Consider the following 12,302-nt stretch of genomic DNA (forward strand, 5'->3'; position numbering starts at 1 on the left):
TGATTGAGTAGTACTTCATGGTGTTGAGATGTTAAGTTCGGAGGCTCGACTTCCGAGACTGCCGGGACAGATGCCTTTTCATGGGGGCAATAGTCGCGTCAAACGCTTAAAGGCACACCAAAGTGAAACGACAAATTGGTGCAGATTGATAAGTCTTACTTTGAAAACTATAATGTCTTTTATTTTGAAACATTAAATGTTTAATAATAGCAGAGGAATAAGTTAAAATACTACTATTGTCCTGCCGCGGTGGTCTAGTGGATAAGGTACTCGCCTGCTGACCCGCAGGTCGCGGGATCGAATGCCGGCTGCGGCGGCTGTATTTGCGATGGAGGCGGAAATGCTGTAGGCTCGTGTGCTCAGATTTGGGTGCACGTTAAAGAACGCTAGGTGGTCGAAATTTCCGGAGCCCTTCACTATGGCGTCTCTCATAATCATATGGTGGTTTTGGGACGTTAAACCCTACATATAAATGAATCATCAATCATATTCTTACTTTTAACTATGGCACCAAAATTTTCGCGCGTGACATCACGAATATTCAAGTTGCATTGTTTAGGAATGTTTTTGTGGCATTGGCCGAACGAAATTTTCTGATACTTGATATGTTAGGTCTGTGGCCTCATCAGAAGGCCATGTACTTTATTTTCACCGATTAAGAACAACGTTGGTCCTAGCAGAAGCTGTCAATATCTGTGACGTCATGGCACTGACCACCCGCATTTTCGATAAAGGAAAATAATGGTAGCAACATCTGGAATTTCGCCTCCCAAAACCCCCAATATGGTTATGAGAGACGCGCCGTAGCGGAGGACTTCGAAAATTTCGACCATCTGCGGTGTTCTTTAACGGGCACTGACGTCACACATTGCATGGGGCTCTGGCGTTTCGCTTTTATCAAAATGCGACCGCCAGGGCCCGAATCGAGACCACGGCCTTTGGGTCAGCCGCCGACCATCATATAGTCACTGTTTCACCAAAGCGGACGACCCGAAGATCACTGAATTGAATCCGAGCCGCGGCGGCTGAATTTTGATGGAAGCGTGCTTAGATCTTATAGATGCTCGCTCAAGAACCCCCAGGCGGTCGATATTTCTGCAGCCCCCCGTCACGTCTCTCATAATCGTATCGTAGTTTTTGGGACGTTAAACCCCAACAGTTATAGTCACACGACTGCTTCTGCGAGAACACGTTCCCTATGGTTTTCACCTAACCCTCATCACGCAGAGATTACCACCGTGACATTGCGTGACCATTTCTGTTCACTGCTCGGACAGACGTCGCGCCTCCATGATGTTTGGCGCGACAGACACGTTGTGAAAGTCCGATGGGTTAACGCGCTAGCAGGTCGGAACTCTTCGATAGCCGGAAGCAGACTCGCGATTGCGAGACAGACCGCTCGATGAGCTCGGCCCGGAGTGCATGTCAATACGATGCTCCTGGAATGAAGAGGCAACGAGAGGGAAGTTAGCCTCAGGGTATGGCCGATAAGTAGCGGTGGACGGCAGCCAGACTTTATTCCAGAAAACTTCAATATGTAGATGAAGTGGAGCTTTACTACCGTCGTTTGGAAGTTTGCCACTGTAACCCGTTCAATGCAAAAAGAAAAATTAAGTAACAAACAGTGTTCGTAATTGTAACGAAGGCGGCTGCTGTTGAAGTGGGGCAGTATTCTTGGAAAGCTTGGGGGGGGGGGGGGCTGAAGGTCAAGCTACAAAACACGGGAGAGAGAGAAAAAGGTAAAGAGAAAGAGAGAGGTAAAGAGAGAGGAAGAGAGATAGAGAGTGGGAAATAGATATGATAGATAGATAGAGAGATAGAGAGAGAGAGAGAGAGAGAGAGAGATGGGAGTCCAAATTCAAAAAACTTCTCGTTTGCATTGTGTTTATGCCATTTACCAGACGTTGTTCGTAGTTGAATGCATAGCCAAAGCAATATTTAGATTGAAAGTCGAGGTTTATTTGCTCCCTTTAGGACTGAACGCGTAAAGTAGCGCGAATGATGAAGAAACACGACAGAACGTGCAGGATGTTTATAGGAAATTCAATGAACGTTCCTGTTCGGACAAGGTGACAATATTAAATCTAGTTCGGCGATATCGTTTTTATTACTGCGGAGATTACAGTCTCTTATAAACCGTCAGGGTGATAGTAATCGTATAAAAACAGCAATTGTTTGAGGGGAAACGTTAAGCTAAATCAGTGTATAAGACGAAGCGAGTACGCATGACTTTTGCCTATTTATGAACCACTCGTCAGAAATACGCGCTTGTTCCCTTAAACGGCCGATAGCCCACTAAAGTTTATATGAACGCGAAAATCATGGCACTAACGTCAGGTTTTGCTTTTAAGATGAGAAGACCGCTTGTTGAAACGATAGCTTCAACGACGCACTGCGCTCAAAAATGTTTTATCTCGCCATGTGATGTGCAAGAACGGAGCAGTGGCAAACGTAAAGCTTAAAGAAGGAAAGTGAGAGAGAGATAAGAAAGAAAAAGAGGAAGACAGTGAAGATATGCGAACAAACAGTGCCTGTTCTTCCGATTTGGTTTCATGGAAAGTGCCCCGGAAGAGACCACGTTACAAAATAAGGTTTGTCTAAAATAGGAAACGGGAACATGGCGCTTTCCATTCAATTCCTGTGAAGTCTTCCATTGTCGATCTCCACCCGCCAATTTTTTATGGTAAATAAGTGGCGCCATCGGCCAGTCTACATTCCATTATTTTCGCAGTAATTGAAATAGCGATGACCTCTTCTATTTAATTTTTTTTAAGAAATCGCAGCAAGACGTCGAACCTTGCTCAAGCTAAGATTGGCAATTTAAGATTCGATGTCGGAAATTAATTAGGTAGCTCTAAAGTAAACACTCACCTCTCGGGTGAAAGAATTTTTTTTTGTTAAAATAAGTTGGTTGTAACGATAACAATATGTGCGATTTTTGTTCTAGAAGATCTAGCCTAAATACGGTATATTTGCAAGGAGAGGGGACTAGGAGCATCGGGCGAGAAATGTATATAGACGCACTAAAAAAATGGAAGTAGGAAGATGTAGAAAGAACATGCGATACCAATATTTACGGAGAACTTGGTGTCTTCTTTTACCGAATTATCTGAACGCACGTTTTGAAATATAAATTTAACGTCTGCGTAGGCTGCTTTCCAGAGGTTATTGCTAGCAGAATGATAAATGCATTCAGTATCGAGTGATATGAAAACACTTAATCGGTAGCCATTATTGGATGAAAATTGGCGAAGAACGGTCGAATAAAAAAAATGAAGCCAATTTCATGCCTGCGCGGCCTGAATAAACAGTGGAGCTGGCATTCAATGGAGCCCCTTCAGCTGACCAGCGCAGATTAAGTTCTGTTGTTGTTCGTCTTTTTGTTCTTGTTTTTTCTCTCTTTCACACTTAGTTCTTATTTGTCTGCATCTACATATGGCAGTGTAGTTCCCCTGAGTGAAATGCACGAACAACTAACGAAACAAGAAGAGACGGCGAGGGTCTTTTGTTAGTCGTTCGTGCATATCGCTCAGTGGGAGTACATTACGGTGCCAAAGCAACTAGCCCAAGTTAAAAGTTTTGCTAAATCTGCATGTTCTCTCTTTCTTTCTTTTATTTCGGTTTCTTCCTCTATTTCTGTATAGTTCGCTGAACTCTTAAGCCTGTTGTCGCTCCCTTACGGTCACTTTTCTTTCCTACTGCCTTGCTAAACTAAGCCATACAAGGCTATATGCAACGCTTTCTATTTCTGCCTTCTTCTTTTTCCTCCTCAAACTCCTTCGGCTCCAGTGTTGCAAATTCAGCTATTTCGTAGCTAGATCTAGATAGTTTTGGACTCGGGTAGCAACCCAAAAATGTGATTTAGCTACGAGTAGCTAGTTCAGCTTTTTATTGGAAGTTTAGCTCCTAATATAGCTATTTTAGCTAACTCTTGCTCAAGTGCTTTGAAAATTTTTAGAAACACTCGTACTGAAAATTTATTGAAAGAACTTGCATAGGGGATGAAAAAAAATATCACCCGTTCCACCTACAGAATTGTACCGATGGAAAGAATGATTGTTCGTCCACTTTATTTCGAATCAAAGTGCCGTTTTCATTACACAGAAAACGTATCGGAATCATATTGCAGCAATGTGGTCTACCGGTTACGTTGGCCGTTCTGCTATCATTTGGGGTCTTTGCGCTGGGGCACTCGGACAGGAATATTTTCGAAGCTGTCGAAAAGTTCATATGCGACTCGAATAGATTTGGTAGGTGTATCAACTACTAACAATTCTTTATTCAGCCTTCCTAGCCAAAAGATCTTCAGTCTCTGGGAGATTAAACAAAATAGTGCGACTTAATATTACAAACATGATTAACGTTACGTTCAAAAATCATCTCGAAATTATTTTAGCTCTTACTAAATATTAATAGTAAATTCAGTATGTATGATCGGCCCGACTCATGGCCGATACCCCTGAGTGGGTAGGTGCCGATGATCCTAGCGTCGTCGTCAGCATCATCACTACCACCATAATCATCATCATCATCTTGTCGTGGCACCCACACAAAAAAGACAAGATGACATGCGCTTGCCAACAGACTGAGTTCACAGATCGGCACGACAGCTTCGTATTCATAGGCGAAGAATGATGTTCTGCAAGTGGCAGATAACATCGAAAAATTGTATGTACCACCAGACTCATTGCCGTTTATCACCACAGCTTCACATTTATAGTGCCCTTTCACGAATTTCGGGGGCGAGTCCTTCCTGAATTTGTACATACCCTTAAGCAAGGGCGTATTCTGATATTTTTGTCATGTGCTGCACATACCGTATAATCCATTTTTCTTATTTTCACGAGCCATATGCGGCAGGGTAAATATTATAACACGAATGAGCAATATGAATCTCGTAAAAATGGTAGTTAGGTGATTGAAGACACATTCTGTGACACAGGAATATAAAGCAAAAAAAAAAATTCTGCATGCGGTGATGAGCAGAGTTTCAATAATCCCATAAAAGATGCACCTTGGAGTTGCTTCACCTGCATGAATCTTGCATGCACCTTGACCTACAGGCACGTAGGTAGTTCACTAATTAAAGCAAGAAGAATGATTATTTGCCCTTCTAATTGGTTGTATTGTGGGGTTTTCTTCTCAGAGCTGGTGTTTCGGAAATGATTTGAAAATATATCTGGTTGTTCAATTATGCCATCTTCGATCCCTTATTCGAAATTTTCTAATAGTCGCATGCCCTTAATGTTTATAGAACTCTGTGCATACGCAGCTCCTCATTGATGAGTGAGGAAGCCAGGACGCTATTCTAAAAACCGCACCTGCCCTTAATCATTGGGATCAAATCTGGAACGCTTTTTTTTTTCGTCCATACATATTCAACGTAGTTGCGTGCAAGAAAATGTCACATTGATTGCTTTGTTTAAACTATAAGATAGCACAGCTGCCAGTAAATTAGTCGCGCTCTTGATTGATTGATATGTGGGGTTTAACTTCCCAAAACCACCATATGATTATGAGAGACGCCGTAGTGGAGGGCTCCGGAAATTTAGACCACCTGGGGTTCTTTAACGTGCACCCAAATCTGAGCACACGGGCCTACAACATTTCCGCCTCCATCGGAAATGCAGCCGCCGCAGCCAGGATACGAACCCGCGACCTGCGGGTCAGCAGCCGAGTACCTTAGCCACTAGACCACCGCGGCGGGGCTAGTCGCGCTCTTAGAATGTGCCTTAAAGTTTTCGGAAAAATGATTTAGCTGCTTTTTAGCTCCTTGGCAGATTTTTTAGCTACTTCTATAGCTGCTTTTATGCTTCAATATATAGCAATGTTTGCTCTCCGACTTTTAGCAACACTGATCACTTCACCTTATGTTGGGCCTCGCCCTGTAATTTTTTTTTTGACTCCGCACTCAATATTCTACACAGAATGAGTTCCGAGAAATTTCGCGGATTATCTCTTCTTATCAAATCAGATGGGACTTCTGTGCCGTAGTTATTGGACTCGCGGGAACAGCTGTTCGCGCAACATGAAATGACACAGATGACTTAGTAAATTACGGTTGCTAAATATTTTTCAATGACCTTCAGGAAACGCCGTGCGCACGGCGCGAACAAGTGTTTTGCCACTGTAAACATAATATTATCAAACAATGCCATCGCACACATTCAATACAACACCCTTGCTCCTCCAGTATCACTCTTGCGCGGTTAAATACTTCGGATTTTGTGGCGCTTGGAGGCAGACCTCGGTCGAACGTAAATCTTGTGTTCATATTGTGTCACAGACACTAGCAACGTATTCAGGAAAGCTATTATATGCACCTGCTAGTAGTAATGAGCCGCATCGCAGCTCTTCATTATGTTGCAGCTTCGTTCTGAACGTTTCATCACAACACTCGAAGCAAATGAAGTCATCGTCACGTGTTTGCATTACAGAAGTACGGTGCGTAAAGTGAAAGAGCAACTGCAAGATTAAGCACACGAAGCTCTAACGAAGAGCTAGCTCTTGTATAAGGTTAAATAACAACGAACAGCGTTTCAAGTTAGTTTCGATATTCGTATCATCTCTACCTTACTCCACGATGTCTCTCGACGTGCAGTATCCTTGCAGTAGCAGTACCGGCGTAGTTTGGAATTGACAAGCGAAACGCATTTGGAGTCGCCGTCCGCGTACCGGTCAATTCTATCGACATCCGTAATCTCAGATTCGTCATGTCCTTGATTAGTGCCGCCTCTTCTGCCAGCTTCGGCCTTATCATCGGTGATGGCGGTCTTCTTGCGAGCTCGTACAGAGAAAATGGCTGGGGGAACAGTCGACACAATTATCAACACTTTGGTACGTGCCGAGGTACTGGAGGAGATCACCGAACTCTGGTGCTCGTCAACATGCTCGACTCTCCTTAGTGCGAAAGTGGCGCACTGATCCTTGAGGCCCGGCAGGGAGCTGGTGGCGTTGTTGACGAATTCCAAAGCTCGTCGGGCGAGCGACAGCGTTCCGGGGCTGACGACAGCGTCCTGGGGCGCCGAGTCCTGGTTTGGTGTGTCAGCGCAGGCACAGTACTCCTTCGGTACAGACGCGTCGATGCACGTCCTGTCTGCCGGAATTGGGGCCAGGAGGCTGCGACCTCGGCGAGTGGACTCCAGACTCAATTCGCCAGGCTGCGTGGCTAAGGCCCTGAGCGTGGCGTGAACGTCATAAGGCGTGGTGAGGCGATGCTCGTTTGTGGACAAACTCGAGGCCGCCCAAGGATACCTGCGAAGTGTTTGGTCAGTTCAGCAATCTGTCGCGGCTGCCTGATTAGGAGGAATTCTATTGGAGACGATAGAGATGCAAGATAGCATTCGATTTAGTGTAAACGCAGTTGAAACGCAACTAACTACATTGCAGAAGGTTTAGTCGATACCAAAGCTCAACAATCGTTGCTTCATGCCGTCGTCAATAAGAAAAGCTACACGTCATGTATTAGCCTGGAGGGCCGTTCATACGAATTACCAATGACCATCATGAACGTACTCAAGGGGGAGAGGGCGGTTTGAACTCCCCCAAAAGTTTTCAATTTTTGCTTGCGTGTATATAAACGCACCCACACAAACCCGCGCATACACATACGTAATGTATGGTTTTTCGGAGAATTGCTGACCACGCTCGTGATGAAAGTAGACCCCATCTAGGCAAAAGGGGGGTTCTCTAATATCTTTCTCCGGATTGATTTCTTCCACCGACTGGGATTTAGAAATGCTACTATTTTCACCCTTTAATTGCAGGACCTATGTAGCATATAACACCAGTTTGAAGCCAGAAGCCCCGCATATTAGGACGTTCAGCCATATACTTGTGGGAGTACTAAAAAAGTAAGTTTTTCACAAGGCGGAAAGCACTCATCATGAAAACGACGCGCCTTTATGAGCAAAAACATTAAAATATTTGTGATTTCTCCAACGTTCACGAAAGTGTTTTCTCGTATATTTGTCTTATCTGCATCACATTGTCAATATCCTTTGTGCATCTCAGTATTTTTTTGCTTTTTTACAAATTAATTTGCATATTACGTTTATGCATGTAATCTTCAGAGATGCACATACTTAACCAACAGACATTATTTTGGTGCATATTATCGGATTTGAAAACCGGATGGTAGCCGCCGCTGTGACTCAGATGTTACAGCGCGTCTTCTTATCCGAAAGGCGCGAGTCCCACAAAAAGCATGGTGGTCGCAATTCAACGTAGATGATATGCTGTAAGCCCATGTTATGTGCAATTTCAGTTTACGCAAAAAAACAAAAAAAACTCCCAAGCATTTCCCCGAGGGTGAACATGGTTAAGTGCGAATGCATGGGGTGATGCTATGAGGGGGAGTAAAGTTAAAATCCGTTGGCGACGCTGATATCGGTGTCAGTAACGCGCCTTATATCCAGATGGTAGCGTTGCCTCCGGGACATCCATCGCACGACCCGCTCTCGACGGGAGACTGAGAGAGAAGGCGGGCGCGCGAGAGAGAGGGGTGCGCGCAGCAGCAGCGAGCGAGAAGAGCGGAGGAGCGAGCGAAGGGGGAGGGGGACTATCAGCGTCGCGTCCGTGGCTTATTCGGTAGAGCGTCGCGCTGCGGCCCGCCAAGTCCTCTTTCTTTTAAAGATAGAGAGAAGACTGCGGACGCCGCCGACGGCGGTGGATGGTTTGGGGTCGCTTATAAAGTGTATTCACACTTAAAACAGCAGGGCGAAATTATACGAGACATCCTTTACGGTGTCTCCCAAAGCCCGAGCTACGTTGGGAGCTGCGTTTAACTTCATAAACCGATGAACGTACTCTAATCTTGAACGTGCCCGAGGTAAGAGTAGCCTCGCCACGGTGATCTAATAGCTAAGGCACTCGTCTGCTGATATGAAGGTCGTGGGATGGAATCGCGGATACGGCGGCTGCATTTTCGATGGAGGCGAAAATGCTGTAGGTCTGTGTGCTCGGATTTGGGTGCGCGCTAAAGAATCCCAGGTGGTCGAAATTTCCGGAGCCGTCCCCTACGGCGTCTCTCATAAGCATATTGTGGTTTTCGGACGTTAAACCCCACATATCAATCAATCAATCAATCAATCAATCAATCAATCAATCAATCAATCAATCAATCAATCAATCAATCAATCAATCAATCAATATTTTTCTTCACAATCCATGTATTGATCTTGCCCCTGGTTCTGTGAAAACCTTTTTGCAGCTAATGTGGTTATTGTATTGTTGTCGTTATCTCTGTTAAGGCCAAACACTAGTGTACTGCCCTGTGACGTCACAGGTCTAAAGTGATAAAAAGCGGCTGTTGAACACGGGGTTCTTTTATAGGCAATGATTGATTGATATGTGGGGTTTAACGTCCCAAAACCACTATATGATTATGAGAGACGCCGTAGTGGAGGGCTCCGGAAATTTTGACCACCTGGGGTTCTTTAACGTGCACCCAAATCTGAGCACACGGGCCTACAACATTTTCGCCTCCATCGGAAATGCAGCCGCCGCAGCCGGGATTCTTTTATAGGCAATGACGTCGGAGTGGCGTCGGTCTTTCAACCGTGTTGTACCGCTCGGCTTAGAGCGGATACGACTGTTCTCGCACAGCTTCCAAGATCGGAGGAATGTCACCTGGTTTTGCATTTACTCTGTGATCGCACGACATTTCACAAATCTTCGATGTCATATGATGTGACGTCACGTAGCAATAACGTTACAAAGTTTAACAATCGGTTACGTCATCACATGACGTTATATATTGATTATCTTTTTTTTGCATATCTCACTCCCGCTCCATGGGACGCCGACGCCAACGGTCAAATTTCGTGTTTGGTGCGGCATACAAAGTTTTTCGAAATTGCAAGGACGACATGTTCACCCGCTCATCTTGCGGTGGAGAGAATCGTACGTCTTGAGCTTTCACCGAAACGATTCTGTTGTAGTTACCGTGCGCACAAAGGTCACTGCACTAACTGAACAGTCTCGTTTGCGAAAAGGTCACGCTTTTCAGGCACAGTGAAGTAAGATTGATTGATTTGTTGGGTTTAACGTACCGAAACCACTATATGATTATGAGACGCCGTAGTGAAGGGCTCCGGAAATTTCGACCACCTGGGGTTCTTTAACGTGCACCAAATCTGAGTACATGGGCCTACAACATTTCCGCCTCCATCGGGAATGCAGCCGCCACAGCCGGGATTTGATCCCGTGACCTGCGAGTCAGCAGCCGAGTACCTTAACCACTAGACCACCGTGGCGGGGCACAGCGAAGTAAGAACTGAGACACTCTTTCGCATTCGTCTGTAGTTGTGAGTGTGTTTCGTGCGTTGTTTGTGCAAGAGCAACGTGGGTCACGTTTTGATCTGCTTGCCTCTCTTCGAGTGACAGTGTTTATTGCATTTATTGCTTCGCCTTTGCGGCAAAGCTGAGGCTTGTAATGCGAAAAGTGTCTCTGGCACGGAATGGCATGCAGTTTAGCGCTCGAAGTAACATTCGACAAAAAAAAAACAAATCGACGAACCTTTTGACCAAAAATGGAGCGAGTTTGACGAAGCAGAACGGCATGCCGTGTCCGGTGATCCCCGTGTCCCAGTGACTTTGGCCGACATCGCTGAGCAGCACGAGCGTAGTCTCGGAGGTCGCGTTCCGCCTCTCGAGGTTCGCGAGGAATGTCTGCAGTGGCTTGTCCAAGACGTGAGCCTTGGTGTCATTTCGCGACGAGTCTTTCAGATTGATGAACGCGAAGAATGGCCGCGCAGCGCCCGCTTTGGCCAACTCCGCCAACTCCGAGGCGTAATCGAGCAGTGCCGTACTGCGCAGCCGGTATCCCGAGCACATTGAAGGCTGTTTGTCGAAGATTCCCGGATCGGTTTCGCTAGAACTGGCCGTTTCATCGGGTGCGCTCATTCTGGAAGCCATGGCCAAAGGGTAGTGGTCGGTGGGCTTGCGGAGGAAACCGCGATCGACGGGGTCGACAAACGCTCCTTCGGCGGGAGTCTCCTCAATGTAGAGCGTCCAGTGACCCGTCTTCTTGTAGTCATTCCAGAGAAAGGGCAGGACGTCGTAATAACTTCCTGCAGAACGGGACCAAGCCTCTCCCACGGTCATTCCGCCCAGTAGGGCCACGGCGCTTGGGAATGAGCCGGAACCTACGGCACTATACCCACGCAGCTCGTGCGAGTGCAGGGAGTGCCTAAGGAAGCCCGCCGTGTACCTGAAGTTTCGTTCGAATTCACTGCGCGACGAGGCGCCCATGGAGACCACGAGCACGTTGTGCTTCTCCTTAGGCTTGGAGGTTGTCTTCGCGTCTGCTGGATGCTCACTCCTCCTCGCTACGAGGTGCAGGCCGTCGTAGATCGGGTTCGCCTTGTGAAGGCAACGAAGCCTAAAGTATTCGGCATCAAGCCGTACTCCGGTCGTCATATTGCGCCACGCTTTTTCGAACGGTTGGGGCCGCCTGTCTGACGCAAACGTGTCCGCCGCAGTGTCCAGTCCGGCGTAGTAGCAGGACACGTCTAGATACGAATGGATTCCGTACGTGTTGTCGAGCCTGGCGTGGTTCAAGGATGGACGGTCGAAATCGAAGTTCACGGGAGGCTCGCGACCCACGCATACCTGTCTGTGTGTCGACGCTGACTGGTCGGAGGAATGCCGCTCTCGTAGTTGCACTTTGCATCCCGGTGTGTCGATCAAAATGTGCGTGTCGTAGAAGAGACCAGTGCTGTAATCAAATGGCGTCAAGCGACTATATTTCGCTGAAAGAAATACGACGGCAGCAACCAGCAGCAGTTTAACGACTGTACTACGCTGCAGCTTTGCCACCGGGATCATTCTTCTTCTTGTTCGTCTTCCTAGCCGTTTCAAGACATTGGGAAGGAAGGTAAAACCCCATAAGCGTGAAAGTGCACGCGACAAAGACGAGCGACGTGACGTAATGATGATGATGATGATGTCTCAACTAGGGCTCATACCCACTCAGGGGGATTGGTCAATAATTGGTTATGGCCATTTAATACTTTTATATCTGGTCATGAAACTCCCGCGAAAGTTTCATAAGGGGACAAAAGTGGCCGCCAGAGGCGCCACCGTAAGCAGGAGGGCATCAATCGGCCGCGCTTGGCAGGGCTGTAGCGCGTTCGCGGAAGTGCTTCCTATCGAATACACTTCAAACATTTTTGTTCTCCGTGTTCTCGCTAACAATTCATAGCAGCTATTAGTAGTGTCAAAGTGGCCTATCATGCGCTTTGTCAGATTGCCCAAGTCCTTGATTGCTGGCAACGTTTTCACTGAGTCCGTGTGCCAAG

At 46.4% G+C, this 12,302-nt stretch overlaps 1 protein-coding gene across 1 annotated transcript; it reads right to left on the bottom strand.

Moving 5' to 3' along the window:
* Positions 1-6,539: 6,539 nt before the first annotated feature.
* Positions 6,540-11,829, bottom strand: LOC119164964 (uncharacterized). Its single transcript, XM_037417165.2, has 2 exons — positions 10,520-11,829; positions 6,540-7,254 (listed from the first exon to the last, which is right to left on the bottom strand). The coding sequence occupies exons 1-2, from the start codon at positions 11,827-11,829 to the stop codon at positions 6,540-6,542; spliced, it is 2,025 nt and encodes a 674-aa protein (XP_037273062.2).
* Between the last annotated feature and the right edge of the window lie 473 nt (positions 11,830-12,302).

Source organism: Rhipicephalus microplus, chromosome 1 (genome assembly GCF_043290135.1).
Source record: "Rhipicephalus microplus isolate Deutch F79 chromosome 1, USDA_Rmic, whole genome shotgun sequence".
Classification (NCBI taxonomy): Eukaryota; Metazoa; Arthropoda; class Arachnida; order Ixodida; family Ixodidae; genus Rhipicephalus; species Rhipicephalus microplus.